The 16,721-nt window shown below is 39.3% G+C and overlaps 2 protein-coding genes across 4 annotated transcripts; one reads left to right on the top strand and one right to left on the bottom strand.

Annotated features, from left to right (window-relative positions):
- The first annotated feature begins 4,000 nt into the window (after positions 1-4,000).
- Positions 4,001-5,133, top strand: LOC146485261 (uncharacterized). Its single transcript, XM_085103691.1, has one exon. The coding sequence runs from the start codon at positions 4,052-4,054 to the stop codon at positions 4,994-4,996; it is 945 nt and encodes a 314-aa protein (XP_084959817.1). The 5' UTR covers positions 4,001-4,051; the 3' UTR covers positions 4,997-5,133.
- A 2,094-nt stretch (positions 5,134-7,227) lies between these two features.
- LOC146485260 (core histone macro-H2A.1-like) lies at positions 7,228-16,276 on the bottom strand. 3 transcript variants are annotated; one of them, XR_014863445.1, is made up of 8 exons: positions 15,890-16,274; positions 13,752-13,991; positions 13,114-13,200; positions 12,487-12,577; positions 11,570-11,659; positions 10,215-10,389; positions 8,007-9,870; positions 7,228-7,932 (listed from the first exon to the last, which is right to left on the bottom strand). XR_014863445.1 is itself a non-coding variant. In XM_085103686.1 (7 exons), exons 1-7 carry the CDS (start codon positions 16,172-16,174, stop codon positions 9,705-9,707), a joined length of 1,131 nt encoding a protein of 376 aa, XP_084959812.1. In that variant the 5' UTR covers positions 16,175-16,276; the 3' UTR covers positions 7,228-9,704. The 3 variants fall into 3 exon arrangements, 2 of the variants coding, with proteins under 2 accessions (XP_084959812.1, XP_084959811.1); XM_085103686.1 differs by having other exon boundaries at positions 7,228-9,867; positions 15,890-16,276; XM_085103685.1 differs by having other exon boundaries at positions 7,228-9,870.
- Positions 16,277-16,721: the final 445 nt, after the last annotated feature.

The following is a 16,721-nucleotide window of genomic DNA, read 5'->3' as shown; positions in this document are numbered from 1 at the left end:
AGTAAACAGGACGTTTGACGAGAGAAACCCGATACCTACTCAACTTTGGACCCACGCGGCTGTTTCTAGTTATTCTATGTCGTCTATTTTTCAAGCTTCGTGTAAAAGCGAAATTTAAAAAGACCCTGTCAAGGAGATTTTGCTGCATGTTAATTAAAACTACTCAAATGTTTGATTAAGAACCTCTTTTCTACCATAAAATTGCTCTTACAACACTGTGGTGGAAATATAAAATGATTTCTCTGAGGAAGAAAAAACTATAATTCATTTTTAGCAATTTTTCCAAAATGACTCAGAAAGAACTTGAAAAAATTCGCCAATTTTTTTAAGTTGCAATTCGTGTTAATCCTAGCCATCCACAGCCAAGAATGAGTGATAGTTGTTTCTGTGCCGCACTAGTGGGGTAATTGTTAACAAACCTGAAACATTATTTGAACGTTTACAACCATACATGAATGTGTTTTTTGGCTACAAGTTTGGCTAAGCAAGCTGCTTCTTTAAATGGTTTAAAATTCCTTTTTGTGCGGAATTGAACACAAACGCACAATCGGACTGTCGTTGGAATGGTGACATCTCAGAGTCATCCACAGGATTAAAAGTTAGATCCATTGATCTTGTATATCAAATTTGCACAGCATAACAAACAATGATACGGGAAAGTACTGCTCTGAGAAGCTTTCATTTGAATGGTCACAGTTTAGAATTTTACCCACTGGAACCACCTTAAATAGTATAATAAACAGTACCACATAAAGTAATGCTCAATTAATTGCTTTCGTATGAAGATTTCATATACAGAATCAAAATTTAGTATCAATTTGAAAAGCACTGAATAAACAGCACCACAGGAAAGTACTGCTCAGTAGCTTTTATTTGAATGGTCACACTTTAGGATTGCATCCACAGACTGAAAAGTTAGAAATCACCTTCTACAGTATAAATAAACAACACCAGAGGAAAGTTCTGCTTAGAAGCTTTCATTTGAATGGTCACACTTTAGGATTGAATCCATAGCCAGACTCTAAAGTTTACTTAGAAAATCACCTTCTACAGTATACGAATTAACAGTACCGCAGGAAAGTACTGCTCAGGAGCTTTCATTTGAATAGTTACACTCTATGATTTAATCCACAGACTCAAAAGTTAGAACACCTTGTAAAGCATAATAAACAGCACAACAGGAAAGTATTGCTCAGTAGCTTTCATTTGAATGGTCACACTTTAGGATTCACTCCACAGACTCAAAAGGTAGAACCACCTTACACAGTATAATGAACAGCACCACAGGAAAGTACTACTCAGTAGCTTTCATTTGAATGCTTACACCGGCTTTAGGATTTCATCCACAGACTCAAAAGGTAGAACCACCTTGTACAGCATAATAAACAGCACCACACGAAATAACTGCTCGATAGCTTTCATTTGAATGCTTACACCGGCTTTAGGATTTCCTCTACAGACTCAAAAGTTAGAACCACCTCGTACAGGATAATAAAAAGCACCACATGAAAGTTCTGCTCAGTAGCTTTTGTTTGAAGAGCAAAAATAAAGAATCGTGATGAAAGTGAACATATGAAAATTCATATATTTGAACTGCGAAACACAGAATGCGTTATAGGCGCAAAAGCAGTTGCGAAAAGAAAGCCTGAAAGTATTCAGGCTTGAACGGGATTCGAACCCATGACCTCTGCGGTGCAGTACTCTACCAATCAACGTTCAAGCCTTTAGGATTTCATCGGCAGACTCAAGAAAATTTTGGTGGGGTGCCTGACTCGGTTCTCTAAACCCTGATAATTCAGGCGAAAATATATAATTTCCCGGTACTCTTTTCTTAAATCTGGAGCCCGTTTCTCGAAAGTCCTGGTAACTTACCGGGCCCGATAAGTATATTTTTAAACGTTTTTTCGCCGATCACACAGTGATTACAGCCATGGTTTTGGCCAATGTTTTCATAGAATTGTAAGATTTTAAAATTTAGTATTCAAAGATAACAAAAATTGACTTCCGTTGTTAAACATTTATCGCCAAAGACACTTATCGGCCCCGGTAAGTTACCGGGACTTTTGAGAAATGGGCCCCTGGCCTCTAGAATTCTTACCCATTTTCAGACCAGGGGCCCGTTAATTCTAGATTGTCCCGCTAACTTACCGGTTCCGATAAGTATATTTTGAAATGCTTTTTCGCCGATTATTCAGTGATTACAGACATGGTACTTGGCCAATGTTTACATAGAATTATAAGATTTTAAAATTTACTATTCAAAGCTTAACAAAAATTGACTTCTGCTAAGAAACATTTATCACCAAAGACACTTATCGGGCCCGATAAGTTACCGGGACTTTCAAGAAACGGGCCCCAGGTTTCTAGAATTCATACCCGTTTTTCGACTTTCACTGCAAAATGTTTAAAATTCATGATCATACCCTATTTCAGACCTCAAAACGGCTCAAAACCCAAGCCCTTTGGCGCCGCACACACCTCCGATATTTTCTATAAGCGAGTACCCCGGGGAAAGTAGCGCTCAGAGGTCTTCATATTCAAAAACGGACAGAAATTCTGCGAAAGTTAGGAAATTGGAGCCACCTTGAGCGGAAAACAGTAATACCACAAAAAACTACTCACTGGTAACAACCGAATTAAATCTAACTTCTCTTTATGCAATCAAAAGTTTCACTTATAAATTCGTTAAGTGCGAGCTCTTGACACAAGATTTATGGATCTTCTGACAGTAGCAAAAGTTTTGAAAAGAGTCTCGTTGTTTTGATTTACTAGCATATGATGTTAGGAAATGTTACACTCGACAGCAGAGGAAACTGTACTGCTCGGCTGCATAGAAGAGTAATGATCAATTAATAGCTTTCATCTGAAGATACCATCCTGACAGACTCAAAATTTGTTGTTGGTTCTCGTCCTTGATCTGAGGGGTTTTTCTCCGGGTACTCCAGTTTTTCCGTCTCCTCTTACCCAACATCATCCATATTCCAATTCGATCTGAAGAGTGTCCCTCTACTGTAAAGAGCATTTGATCAGCCCGTCATGGAATTATGCGCTACATGTATACAAATTTACAAATTTTAAAAAGTTAAACGCTACACCAAAGAGTTACTGAGCGGAAGGTTTCTGTACCGTTTTCTCTACTGACAACCTTATACCCCACACTCGTGAAGAGAATAATGGAGTAAGATAGCCGTCAAGTTTCTCGATGACAACATCCATTTATTTTTATGCTTAATTTCGTACAGCTTTGACATCTTCAGTTAACGCAACTTCTGTGCATGTGGGCATTAAAGGCAACCACCAAGCAACCAGTTGATTAAAACTGTTAGCAACAATCACGAAGTTTTGTTTCAAAAATCGTAAATCATTTTTTAGACTTTGTAGTCCAATATTTTACCGTGTGATTATTGAGATAGTATGTTTCGACCCATGCAGTGACTTTGATCGAACTACTGCCAAACTGTGCAAGAGTCGCCTAGAAGACGTCTGTCCAGACTAGGGGTCCTGTGGCACGGCCCTGTTCCCTGGCACTGAAAGGACGTTGTTCAAACTCCCTGAAGCCCCAAAAGCAATCGTGTTATCGATCGTCAATTGGTGAGATTACTGTGTCGCAGGGAGGCATGAGGTTATGTTCGCACTTGGTGCCCGAGCACTACTGTCTGGGCATCGGGCACAAAATAGAAACGCACGCACACAGGGAATCGGTTCCTACTTCAGTGCCTGAATACAAGGTCGGGCACGGACACCGTCCCCGAATTCTGGCTTGCATACTTGCTAAAAGGGTGCATTCACATTAGTCCCCAGCGAGAATTGTACTCGAGCACTGTGCTGTGCTGTCATTTTTTACCGGTAGGTCTCCTTGACGAGAAAGTTATGAGCTAATCAAATTTGCTATTGTGCTTTAAATAGAAAATAAACATAAAAGCATTGCATTTTAATTAGATTTTATACAAATCGGCTATGGTCATTAACACTCACATTTATTTAGTTTATTAACAAACTGTGTCGGGGCCGAGCAAACTTGACTCGCTGCCGGCAACGTAGTCGAGTAATTATGCGTGCGAAATATTTCCTGGTGGATTGGGAGACTAATGGAGAGCAGTATTTAGAGGGCATCTCAATATCTCCTCAAACACAATGTTATCTTCACTTTTATGTGTTTTACCGAAGCAAAGAGCTACCGGCTAAATTATTGCCTCAATTTCGATTTCTTCATGTGCCCAAGAAGACAATTATTTCGCCTTATGGTGCAATGAATTGGAAAGCTTTATCGGTGACGCTTATTGCTAAGAATCCTCGTGTTCGCGTCCAAGAAAAAAGAGATATTATTCTGGTTTCTACCGAGCCGGACGAGGTTTTTGCTCCGTTGATAGAGATCTTGAGCGAAGAGAAAGTTGGTTACAAGACCGTAGTTACGAAGGAATTAACTTTCATGGATGAATTTAAATCCAAATGCGTTAAATGCCGGATGGTATTCCGTGACAAAAAAGAGCTGAAGAAACACGATGAGAGATTTTGCGGAAACTTCGAAGGCTGCCTTACACAGAAACATAAACGAGAGGTGGGATTTTCAAGTGAGGAGTCGGAGTTTGAAGAACGTATCACAGACGGGGACAAATGTAGTCTTTGCACAACCAACTGTGTTCTAACTTACTGTCCGCATAGGAGCAGAAAGGAAGATATGAAAATAGTCCACAAGACAACATACGTCGGCAAGACACATCCGTGTTGGAGCAAACACGACACGAATGAGTTTAGCGCGCATTTTTTCTATGGTTACGACGCGCTGCCATGTTTGGCGCTAACTGGGTGCGCACGCACCTTTCGCACGATTCAAGAGCAGGCGCATCATCACGTGACTCAGCACGGATGCCAAAAACCGTATTTCTGTATCGTGTGTTATAAGATGTTGAAAGTGAAATGCTTTGAAAGTGAAAACGAGTTGTTGTTCCACGGTAAGCTCGAAGGTCACTGTGAGCCGGAGTTCTCGTTTGCATAGGCGCGAAAACTTGGCAGAATAGGATAGTAATTTCGCCCACAAGCGAACTCGCCAACAGCGAACATGACATTTTGTTGCCACACACTTAAAAAACGAGAAACAGTCATACTTGTAGAGACGCTTTCTTTCAGTTACAATTTGCGGCATGCAGGGTTGGGCGAATTTGTTGTGGGCGAGTTAGCACATGGTCGAAATCACTGGTTACCGCAACACACGTGTTACAACACTAGTAGCCAAAAGTTACAGAAAACCTCACAGAACTTGCGTTCAACTCTAAGCAGTGGTGGGAAAATCCCCTACTGCGCATGCTCCTGTTTTCACAACAATTCTTTCAAACTCCTACAGCCATGTTTAACTTAACTCTAAAAAGACACAGGAAACTTTTTCCTCTTTTAAAGGAATGCACATGAAATTTACGTTTTCCGTTCGTAGCCATCGTAGCTTTGTAATAAGCAGCCTCAAAAATGTTTCAGATTTTTTTGATGATTTTCAGAATGTCAGGATAAAGGAGAGAAAAGCATTTAGCCGGGTACCGATGAATCAAAAAGTTTTTGTCAAAACTGGGCTGACAAACAAGAAAATAATCATTTATAGTACCAATAGTACCAATTTAAAACAAAACTGAATCAATACTCTTGCTTACATTAAATCCCTTGCGGGATTTTTAAAGTAATACGAGAGGTAACTCAAATGCGATCAGGCGTAATATTAATTAGCTTTTGTGGTCGCTCGCTCACATTCTTTTAAAAGACGATTGAAAATTAAAATCAGAATTGAAAACCACCGATGGTGAGTTAAAAGAAATTTTCTTTTTATTTCTTAGGCCATATCCGTTTTTGCTAAAATTAAAGTATCGTAATTGTTCGAATTAGCGCTGGGTTATTTAATTTTCTGGATCGAGAAGCAAAGGGGGAGGGGGGGAGGGCTAATTCGAAGCGGGGCGCTTATTTCGGTTCAAATTTCGGCCTCAGACTAATGTTGCCTCTATTTCAAGTAAACACGAACTGCCACAAAAAGTAAGAAAACTGAAACGAATCTGTAAGGAGAAACACAAATCTGTGTGTGGTCACTTTCAAGGTCTTGTTGCCTCTAAGTTCTGGTTTCAAAATCCTTCCATTCTACTTTGCTATCCTCATCAAGCATTGATAACATCGTTGCCAGAGGAGCCCTGTCCTCGACGTCTGGCAAAGTAATGTCCTCAAATGGATTATTTTACTGCATGCCATATATTGTTTTCCCCCTTGGGGATGGGTGGGGGAGCGCCTATTTGAAGCCTCAAGGGGCGCAAATTCGAGGATTTACGGCAGATCACCCCCTAACGCTTTATTTGACTGAATTCAGAGCCTCTTCACATGAAACCGCCAACCAGGCTGATCGGCCGGTTTCTCGAAAGTCTCTGTAACTTGCTGGTCTCGATAAACATTTTTTAATATTTCATTGGTGGTAATTTTTCAGCGCAAACTTGCCTTAAGTGTTTAAAGAGCTATAAAGACTTCAGAATTAAGCTCTCAAAGTCATCATCATCATTTACTTATTTATTTGCCTTACTAAAAAAAAGAAGAAATGATAGAATTTACAATAATGGCGAGGAGACCTCAAGAAACCACCAGGCTTATAAGAGAGACCACCTCGACTCTCATTAGTAAATAGAAAATATGGTGCTGCGTAAGTGCAGCTTGGTCAATTCATGATTTTATAGATAAAAACTGCCACATTTTTTTCTTTAAGGTGAAAAAACTAGATGAAGAAGTAATTGATATTGGGAGAGAGTTCCAGATTTTGAGACCTTGGTAAAGGGCTGTAAATTGCTTAAGATTTGTTCGACAAGAATGCGATCGTAGTGGTTGGCTGTTCAATAAAAATTGAGTCTGTTGAGAAACGCAGTGCACATAAAATACTTTCCGGGCCAGCAATTTATCGGGAAGTTCGAGTAACGGGTCTCCCCCAGACCAGGCCCAGTTTGCGGGACTAATTTTGCCGCCTGTTCATACGCGAAATTTCAGCCCGGTTGCCGAGATGAAAAAGGCGCGAAGCTTTGTCACTTGGCGGCCATGTTGAGTCTCAGGACAATAAAGAGCTTTGTTTTCGCACGGCAAGCCTCGCACTGACGCGAATTCAGTGCGAGGCTTGCAGTGCAAAGACAAACCTTTTGATTCTCTTTAGACTCAATATGGCCGCTGAGTGACAACGGTCAATAAGGCCCCAACAAATTGACGACAATGCAGTCAACGTTAAACGTGAACAAAGAGCATTTATTTTCTTCTTCTAACTGTTCTAATTACGTTTCGCTATGACTACGATAGATGTTTGGATTTGGGGGAAGAAAATAAAAAATAATATCGTTAAAAAACCGTTAACTTAGACTTCCAATACTTTGCTGGTGAACAAAGAAAACGACTTGGTAACAATTCCAAAGAATTTTACAGCTAAAACATCACGACGACGTTTAACATGACAACATTTCTACAATCGAAAAATGAAAATGACATTTCATCATTTATAAAAATGACTTTACTTCCACAGAAACTTGATGGACGAGGCATATATATGCCTCCTTGTCAACAAACCACTTATAGCATAACTACATAACTTAGAAAACTCTTTCTAACACGTGAACAAGGAAAAGAAATTCTTAATTGACACGCCAACTTAGCAGGCTTATGGCTAACTTACAAATGTCTAGAAGACTTTTTAATACTACCAATAAGCAACTGATGGACAACATTTCAGATGAAATGTAGTTGTTGAGGGCTGTATATTGTTGTTTTCCTTTTCAACACCATTAATGATTGGATCCCAGCTTTTAAATTATTGCAACAGAGCTGTACCGTGATAGTATGAGCCATTTGAACTCAATAGACCTTTGTCATGCGGGGCCATGTTGAGTCTCAGAGGAATAAAAAGTTTTGCTTTCGCACGGCAAGCCTCGCCCTAGGCTCGATTTCCAGCCGCTGTTCGGGAAACGAGGACTCGAGAGAGCGGCGGAAATCGAGCCTAGCCTCGCCCCGACGCAGACGCGAATTCAGTGCGAGGCTTGCTGTGTAAAACCAAAGCTTTAAATAGGCTATTTCCGAGTTGCTGTGAATCTCGTTATGAAAGCGAGGCTAAGTGCAAAGTTTTTCATATGAAAATTCGTTTTGTTTACATATGAATCAAAACTAATTTTCATAATAAAAACTTTGCACTTAGCCTCGCTTTCATCATGAGGTTCAAAGCAACTCGGAAATGGCCTATTATCTGAGACTCAGTATGGCCGCCGTGTGACGAAGATCAATACATTCTTGATAGTGTTTTATCGTGTCTTAAACTCAAACGCTGTAATTTTAGCTGATTGCCTTAAAATGGCATTCATCAAAAGTTGTAGTCTCTCCGAACTTACTATACTTTGGACTGCTGTGTTGAACTTTCCAACAAATGACACACCCCCCAACCTTGGCTTAGCTTTCGTTCTTGAGCCATCTTACGGTGAAGTTCCATTTGCAGACATTACATGGTTGCAATGCAACACTTCTCTCCACTTTGTGAGGAGAAGCAATGCCTGATGTACCTAAACAGTACTGCAAAGCAGACTAATGGGGTAACAAGTTTCCACATCAGTTTATGGCCATTTAAAAGGAAAAATTTCTGTAAGTTGACACAGTTTGAATATGTTCGGATTCTTTAACTGAAAATTTCGATTGCCAAAAATTTTAGGGAATAAAATTTTATTCCCCAAATTTGTGAGCTGATGTTGATTTTCCGAAAATGCTTGCTGGCCTTTTTCTACAAAAGGGATTAGCTTTTCAATGTTGTGAAAGTTTGAGGTGACGTTTTGCGAAAGGTGGGTGATGTCCTTCTGAAAAGATCGAAAAGAACTGTCGGTGCCGCTGAAATGTTTGCTGAAATTAAACAGTGAGTAGCTAACTAGAGCTTCTTTAGTGTATGTGAATAACCCTGGCCAAACGGGCTTACAAGACAACAAGTCGGGGAAATAAAGAGTGTTCCAAACACTAGTGTCCAAGCTTTGAAAACCAGCCTGCGAAATTGGGTCTGTGGAAAAGCAGTAACCTTTTAACTTTAAAGTACCAAGTCTTGTGATTCACCTGAGCTAAGTGTCTGTAAACAAAATTCTAAAGTGTTACAATTCAAATAAAAGCTACTGAGCAGTACTTTCCTGTGGTGACATTTATTATGCTGTTCAAAGTGGTTCTAGCTGATGAGTCTGTGGATGAAATTCTAAAGTGTGACCTTTCAAATGAAAGCTACTGAGCAGTACTTTCCTATGGTGCCGTTTATTATGCTGCACAAGGTGGTTCTAACTGTTGAGTCTGTGGATGAAATTCTAAAGTGTGCCCATTCAAATGAAAGCTACTGAGCAGTACTTTCATGTGGTGATGTTGCTTTTTCAACTGTGTAATGTTCATCTAATTTTTGAGTCTCTGCCTGAAATCCTAAGCTTTGACCACAACAAATCTGCTGATCAGTAACCTTTACTTTTCCGTGGAGCAATTCATTTTTAAAAATCTTAGTGGAAATGCATTAGAGTTGTTTTTTTTTTTTACTTTAAAAGTTAACACTCTTGAAGGTGATCAGAATAACTAAATTAAAAATGTCAACTTGCAAGCTCACTTAGCCAGGAACACAATCCACGAGTTCAGCCTTCACAGTATAACAGGTCATCTTCACGACAAACAAAAAATTCACACTGGACAGAAATTGCCAGAAGCTCCTAAGAGTCAAGACGCGCTAGTTCCGAAGTGTAGACACCTATGGATTCCATGTCATTCAGAACAAAGTAGATAACCCTCAGGGACGACGCCATTATGGACACAAAGTAGTTGGAGATCGCCTTAAGAATGGCCTGGGCTGCTATCTGCTTGGGGAAGCTGTTGCTGCTGTCAGAACAGAGAAAAGAGAATCAAAAAGTTAACATTTGGATAATCAGCACTGCGCTGATCAGCCACTTGGTACGGAGAAAAGCCCCACCGGGGGAGTGTCAATAGAGCTCTAAAGTGTGACGTCACAAATATTTGAATTTTTTTAAATTATGGGATTTGTTAGTATATTCGGAAAGAGCTTGATGAAAAATGCCTACTTGCCAAAAATCAGCATCTTATTGCAATTTGGGGGCGAGATATTAGCTCCGTTATTCCCTGTTGTCTCAGTTTTTAACATTTGTCAAACGAATGTTTACCTAACAATGTGCCAAAAATGCTATTAATAATATTATTATACTCACGCGCCACTTCCGATAGATGGGATGGCAATTGTTTTGATGTTTTTCTCGTCAGCTAACGTCAACACGTTCTTGACAGCTTTCTCCAGCATCTCGGTAGATTGATCAGTTCCCCAGGTCGGGCTGTGAACATGAATCACATACTGCGCAGCCAAGTTAGGGGCATCAGAAATGGCAGCTAAGAAAACCAGAAGGCTTGGTTCAAAATCCAACCTTTTGATTACCAGGAGCACAATTCGCATTTAAGGACGGTGCCTACTAATAAAGAAATGTTTTTGTGTGGTTTATGACTATGCGAGAAAAGCAGATCTTATCAAGGGCTATTGAAATTGAAAAATAAAATTGGGGGTAACCACGCATTTTTTTTGAGATAATTAAGCAACAATTATTCTAAAAAACAGTAAAATACAAAGCGATGTATGGTGTTTTTTCCAAATTGAAGCTTTATTACTGTATCTCTGAAAAATGTATGGTTACCCCCAAATTTCTTCTTCGATACCAAGAGCACTTGCTAAGTTCTGCTTTCTCCACATAGTTTCAAACCGCGCAATAATATCCCTGTATTAGTAAGCACCACCCATCAGTAACCCGAGTATCTCGAGATGTGCAGAACGTATGCCCCTTAACAAATAAAGTAGGCACAGTCCTTATCAAGATAATTAACAGATATATATTAAATTCAAAGAAGGCTCTGTTGTTATTACAAAGAGATTTGACAAATGAATATCTTACACCGGTGTGGTTAATATATTGTACTGAAATTGTTCTCCACTACACAGCTGACAATACCACAATTTAAGCTTAATCTGCTACCCAAGCAACTTCTAAGAGTTTCAGACCATATTGCAAAATATCTTGGGCGTCGTTTCACAAGAAAACAGCCTATAAAATTTCTGAAAGGGGTCTGATGAGCCCAGCATAAGCCAATAGGAAACTTAAGCAACAACAACAGAAACGACAACGAAAACATCAGACGAGTTGAAAATATAACTTCACGTTACTTCTACTACTTCGCAATTATTCCACTCGTTCAGCTTGTACAAAGTGGGCGAAGTACCAAGGAACTAAATTGATAGGATTGGCATTCAAGTAAGGAAGAGAAGAAAAACGAAAAATTTACCGTCATGTGCATACATTTTCCATGAACCTTGAATTTGGCAATTTCAAGTTGTTTTTTGGCTGATGACGGCAAAGAAATGTACAAAAACATCATCGTTGCTTAAGTTCCTCATTTCCAAAGAAATGTACAAAAACATCATCGTTGCTTAAGTTCCTCATTTCCACAATAAACCCTGAGCTCAACATGCCATTATCTTTTAGTACAGTAGCAAGAACCTTGATTTTTAATTCAAGTTCACCTGTTGCTAGTTCTAATGGCCCATGGGATTCTGACAGTTTCTTGACTTCATCTTTGAATTCTCCACCACCTGCTTTCTCGAGAGCTGATCCTGGGAAATGAAAATAAAAGCAGGATATTTAATACTGCCAATGAGACCCTGTCAAAGTTTTCTGCAGCTGAAAATACTTTTCAAATGCACACAGTGATAGAAAAAAGATTGGCCTACAAGATAGCTTGATAAGTTACATATTAAAAAGATAACATAAAAAAAAAACACTGGCCAGCATTTCTTGGTGAAAGAGGGGAATTGCCTGTTCCAAAGTTTCATATTGCTATCAGGATTCTGGACAATGTTCACTCTTTTGAATTAAAAGTTAGAAACTCACTTGAACCATGGTATAACACAATCCCTGTAAAATAGAACACAACCGAGAAACCCAAACTTTGAAAATATACCCTGACATAACCAATGTCACCACGTGACTTAAGCTGAATGCAAAACAGATCAAAAGAAATTTAAATCTGCTTTATTCCAGCCTACAAGTACTGTATGTTTCTTGTAAACAGTTCACTACATACTGCCACAGGGAACTATGCTTTGTTTTGTCTCTTATGTATAAGTTAATCAACTGAAACTTGTCAGGATGGAGCGATGGAAAATTGTTGAATTTTAGAGTATTGCTAGCAAAACCCTAACAAAACAAAACCTTTGGTTTCCTCAGTTATAGTGTCCAGCCTCAAAGAAAATACTCAATTCTTGCTGGTTGAAAGTTACTGTAGTACACTAACCTCATATTGTACACCACAGGAAACCTATTAGGTTTACATGAAGCACTGTTATCGCAAACAGATTTTCCCAAGGTACAGACCCTTGACATTTTGTTACATCATTGTTCCACTGTACTGTAACAAGGAAACATGAGGTTTGATACATACCTACTTCACCACCAAGATAAAATGTAGCATTAGTCGGATGTACAACGGCATCAGCTTCCACCACTGATATGTCTCCTTGTATAACTGTCAACTAACAAAGCAGGAAGAGTTGAGGTTTATTACTTTTTGAAGATGTAAGGTAAGGTTCATAATAGTAGACAACCTCCCCCGCTTCCCATACCCCTTCCTTCTCTTTAATTTGTTTTGTTGAAACTGGCTTTTGATCTGTTTTAATGCAGACATTATGTTCAGAGTATGCACTAAGGTGCTGGTACATGGAACCCAACCTCTAAAGGATTGCCAAACGCCAGGATTATAAAAATTCCCAGACTTATCACTGACCACAAACCAGTTTTCAAGGTCCATAGAAGAAAAACTCTTTGCCAGTAAAACCAGTGATAAAGTCACAGAATCAATTCCTTCATAAAAGTCTTTTGAAACAACATCACCTTTTAACACCAGTGACGAAACCCATTCCCAAACCTAAAGCTAAAACTTGATTAATATACAGAATTCGCTGACTTATTCCTGACCTGGAAAAACTCTGTGGCAATTCCGTTCTCCTGAAAACCCTGATTAATTTCAACAAATCCCCAAAGTTTCAAGATTTTAAGTCTTCATTCTTACCTTTTGTCCCAAAAAGAGAGTTTTCTCGGAAAGGATAGATAGCCCAGCTCCTGGCCCCATGCTGTCCGCTCCCTTCTTGGCAGCAGGCTAAGAACAAATCAAATAAATCAAAATCTAAATTTGAAAATCAACCCAGAATGCAGGGCGACAAGAGGGTTTATAGATATTTAGTTTATGTTGCTTTCACTGAAACGAATGTAAAATCCAACGCAGAAAGTATTAATAAGTTCGTTAGTTTCAAGTTCAATAAACCGTAACACACAATCAGTTGATCTTTGTTTAGACATAAACTGTTTCAATAAGATCATAACTGTAATAAGTTCACTGGAGTGCAAGAAAGAGAATGGGTCTTAGTTTCACATGACGTCATCAAAGGACTATAACAGATGGGTTGCTTTGATGACCTCGCAGTAAAACTAAGACCCTCTCTCACACATTGGTGAAACAAAAAACCATGAAAATTTGAAACTTTCACAGGCCATAAAAACTAATAAAAAGAAAATTGCAAAAGAAAATTTTTTCGCACAAGAAATCAGTCAAATTGGTAGTTTACATTGAACAAAAGAAAAAAAATTGCACTTAGTTGCACTTTAATGTAAGCCCTCACAGTGTCATATACCTAAAGCTTGAAAACCTACCCCCTTCTTCTTTCCTTTACCAGCAGAAATTGGAGCTTTTTTGGCAGGAGATGCGGGCTTCTTTGCTGGAGTGGATATCTTCTTCCCTGATGTCACTGGTTTTGACCGAACATTCGTCTTCGGTTTCTTTGGTTTCAACTCCTCAGGTGGTACAAGTTTTCCTCCTTTCCTCTTCTTCAAGAGATCTGGGTGTATGTTGGGGAGAACGCCACCTGACGCAATTGTTACTCCTTTCAACAACTGGGGAACAGAAATATGAGAATAGCATCTAAAGATTGACCTAACTCCAAGAGGGCCACTGTTGATAAATATTCCCTCTACACCTGTATGTCTGATCTGGTGAAACCTTAATGTGCCATACATAGACTCTATGTGTAGCACATACCTTCACATAGCTACAAAGCAATTCTAGAACAACGAGAGGAAAGAAATCAACTCAATTCTTGAAAGGAACAACTTGTAATCTGATCTAGTGTATTTTGGAAACAAAAATCGGCAATTTCTTTGTCAGATTTTTAAAATGACCAAATTCCAAATTAAGCCAGTACTGGGAACCTTTGAAATACATCATGCAACACTAGGTCTAGCCCATCTAACTGACATTGACATTTTTTTTTTATTTGCCTTTTTTCCCAATATATTGACAATTTATCCATAGTTTAATGTATGGCAAGGGGACCTCTAGAAACCACCAGGCTTATAGTTGAGGCCACCTTGTACATTACAATATGCTTACATAGATAGTGCTACAAGTGTTCGGCTTTGCCAATTCAGTAATTATTTTACTTAAAACTCTCTGGGCCAGTCCAGTTCATGTAATAGGTAACAGGCACTTTAAATGGGTCATGTATTGCCTCAAAAATATTTATGCAGGGCCACATCGGAAGCAGTTGTACTGAAGTGGCTCAGCAGCTCAGCAGTGAAGGAAAAAGATTAATCATTATGTGTAGAAATGTTGAAAAACTTGTGATTTGTATGAAGAATAAGTACAGTGTAAGGTGCATATTTGAGTGGCTCTACAGCTCATTAGTGGAGTTCAGTGTTCAAAGAACGAGCTACGTAACTATATTATCTGAGCAGGTCGGTGCTTGTCCGTGTTTAAAGAATGAGTAAGGTATATAGTGACTTCCGAGCCACTCAATTATCATGCTTCTTCAAATTGACTAGCTAGCCACCTAGCCACTTGAGTAACACTTCTTCAAAAGTGTCCTGTATTCAGTAATTTAGCAAAATTTGTACCGAGGCTCGATTTTTTTTAAAGAGAAAGCAAAAATTATAATAATTCATATTTATTTGGTCTAAGCATGATGAAGGCAACTCATTAGAAAAGGTCATTCCTCTGGTTCATAAGGGCATTTGAATATGATTCTTTTATGATATACCCCCTTAGCTAGCACAACAACTCAACCGGAAACTAAACAGACAATGGGAAGGAAATATAAACATGAATTTATAACACGAAAGCGTAACAAACCTTTGGCCAAAAAAGCATGGAGAGGAAAACAGCCGTGTCAATGCGACAAACCCTAGACTATTTGGTGGTTTACTCCATGGACCTTTACTCAAAGTCAGGGGATATTGATAACGATCTCAACTATTCTAGGTGAACGCCAATCAAAGCGTGGAAGAGAAATGTATAAAACACCCGTCTGCTCTCTCGCAAAGGGCGCGTGGAAAAACGCCATTTGTTTGAAATCGCGATCGCGAAAATGAAAGTTATGCTAGAGCGGAAAAACTTACTCAATTTAACCTTTGAGTAGTTAATACCTACAGCGCAAGAAGTTAATAAAAGATACTTGAAATATTAGCAAAAAATATCTGTAATAAAATCAGCTGAGTTTTTTTTACCGTAGCTCCTTTCACTACATGTGCAAAATGGACTAAAATGCGGTACTAGCTCACTATTTTAGCGATTGTCCAATGCTCTGATTACCGTCAAATCCTTCCAAGGAATATCACAGAACGCAACCCAGTGCCTTGAAAGTATACAATATATTCAGACACGGCTTTCAAGGCCTTTGTGCAGGAAGGCCCGACCGTGAAAAACCATCTGGTTTCAAGTCACTACTGACAATGATCGGTTTGTATGCGATCGCTAGCAATCATTCTTAAAACCAACCGGAGAAGCAAATATCTACCTGGTGTAATTCTTCGTCGTTAGCCACAGCAAGCAAAATATGTCGGGGAATTATCCGTGCCTTCTTATTGTCGCGAGCGGCGTTTCCTGCGAGTTCCAAAATCTCCGCCGTCAAGTATTCCATGACCGCGGCTTGATAAACAGGAGCTCCCGATGCGATGCGATAGTGGTGCGTTGCCTGCCTCAGGTATCGATGAACCCGACTGACTGGAAACTGAAGGCCAGCTTTCGCCGAGCGAGAAATTGCTTTAGCTCTTTTTGCTGCCTTTCCACCTCGTCCAGACATCTTGATTTTATCCGAGTTGAACTCCGTTGACACACACACTCACTCGCACAGAGCTCGCGCAGGGAAAGTAAGCGTGCAGTGTCCCCGTTGTCCCTCAAGCCGAGAATTGACCAATCAAAAGCAGGAAAGGCAACTGGAAGCCTGATAAGTGCCGCTTCCATATTTGGAACAGCGTCTCTCTGGGTGAGCGCGTGGCGTCAGTTTTGAACAAAGAAATAAAATTGGGCGATTAGAGTTTGATTTTCTTTGACAAAAAGTTTGTGCAATAATTATTTGGCACAGGAGGGCTAAATTACTAATGAGTAAAAAGGCAGCTGAGTTGCTTTCATCGACCTCAGGTGTTCAAATGAAGCACGTAAAAAAAAAATTGAAACATGTGCAATATGTCGAGCCACAGGAACACCCAGTTATGGCGACAAGAAAAAATACAGGATACTAAAATTTTTCTTGCTCAATCGCAAATGAAGAATATTAAAAGTAAGAACAGTGCTGTAGATTTGGTCAAAGACAAGTTTTAGCCTCTTGCCTTCTTTTCTATTTCATTTTT

The sequence above is a fragment of the Pavona decussata genome, unplaced genomic scaffold, assembly GCF_977016875.1.
Source record: "Pavona decussata unplaced genomic scaffold, jaPavDecu1.1 SCAFFOLD_27, whole genome shotgun sequence".
Taxonomy (NCBI): Eukaryota; Metazoa; Cnidaria; class Anthozoa; order Scleractinia; family Agariciidae; genus Pavona; species Pavona decussata.
Note: the sequence above shows the minus strand (reverse complement) of the source record. Positions and strands in the feature narration are given on the sequence as shown.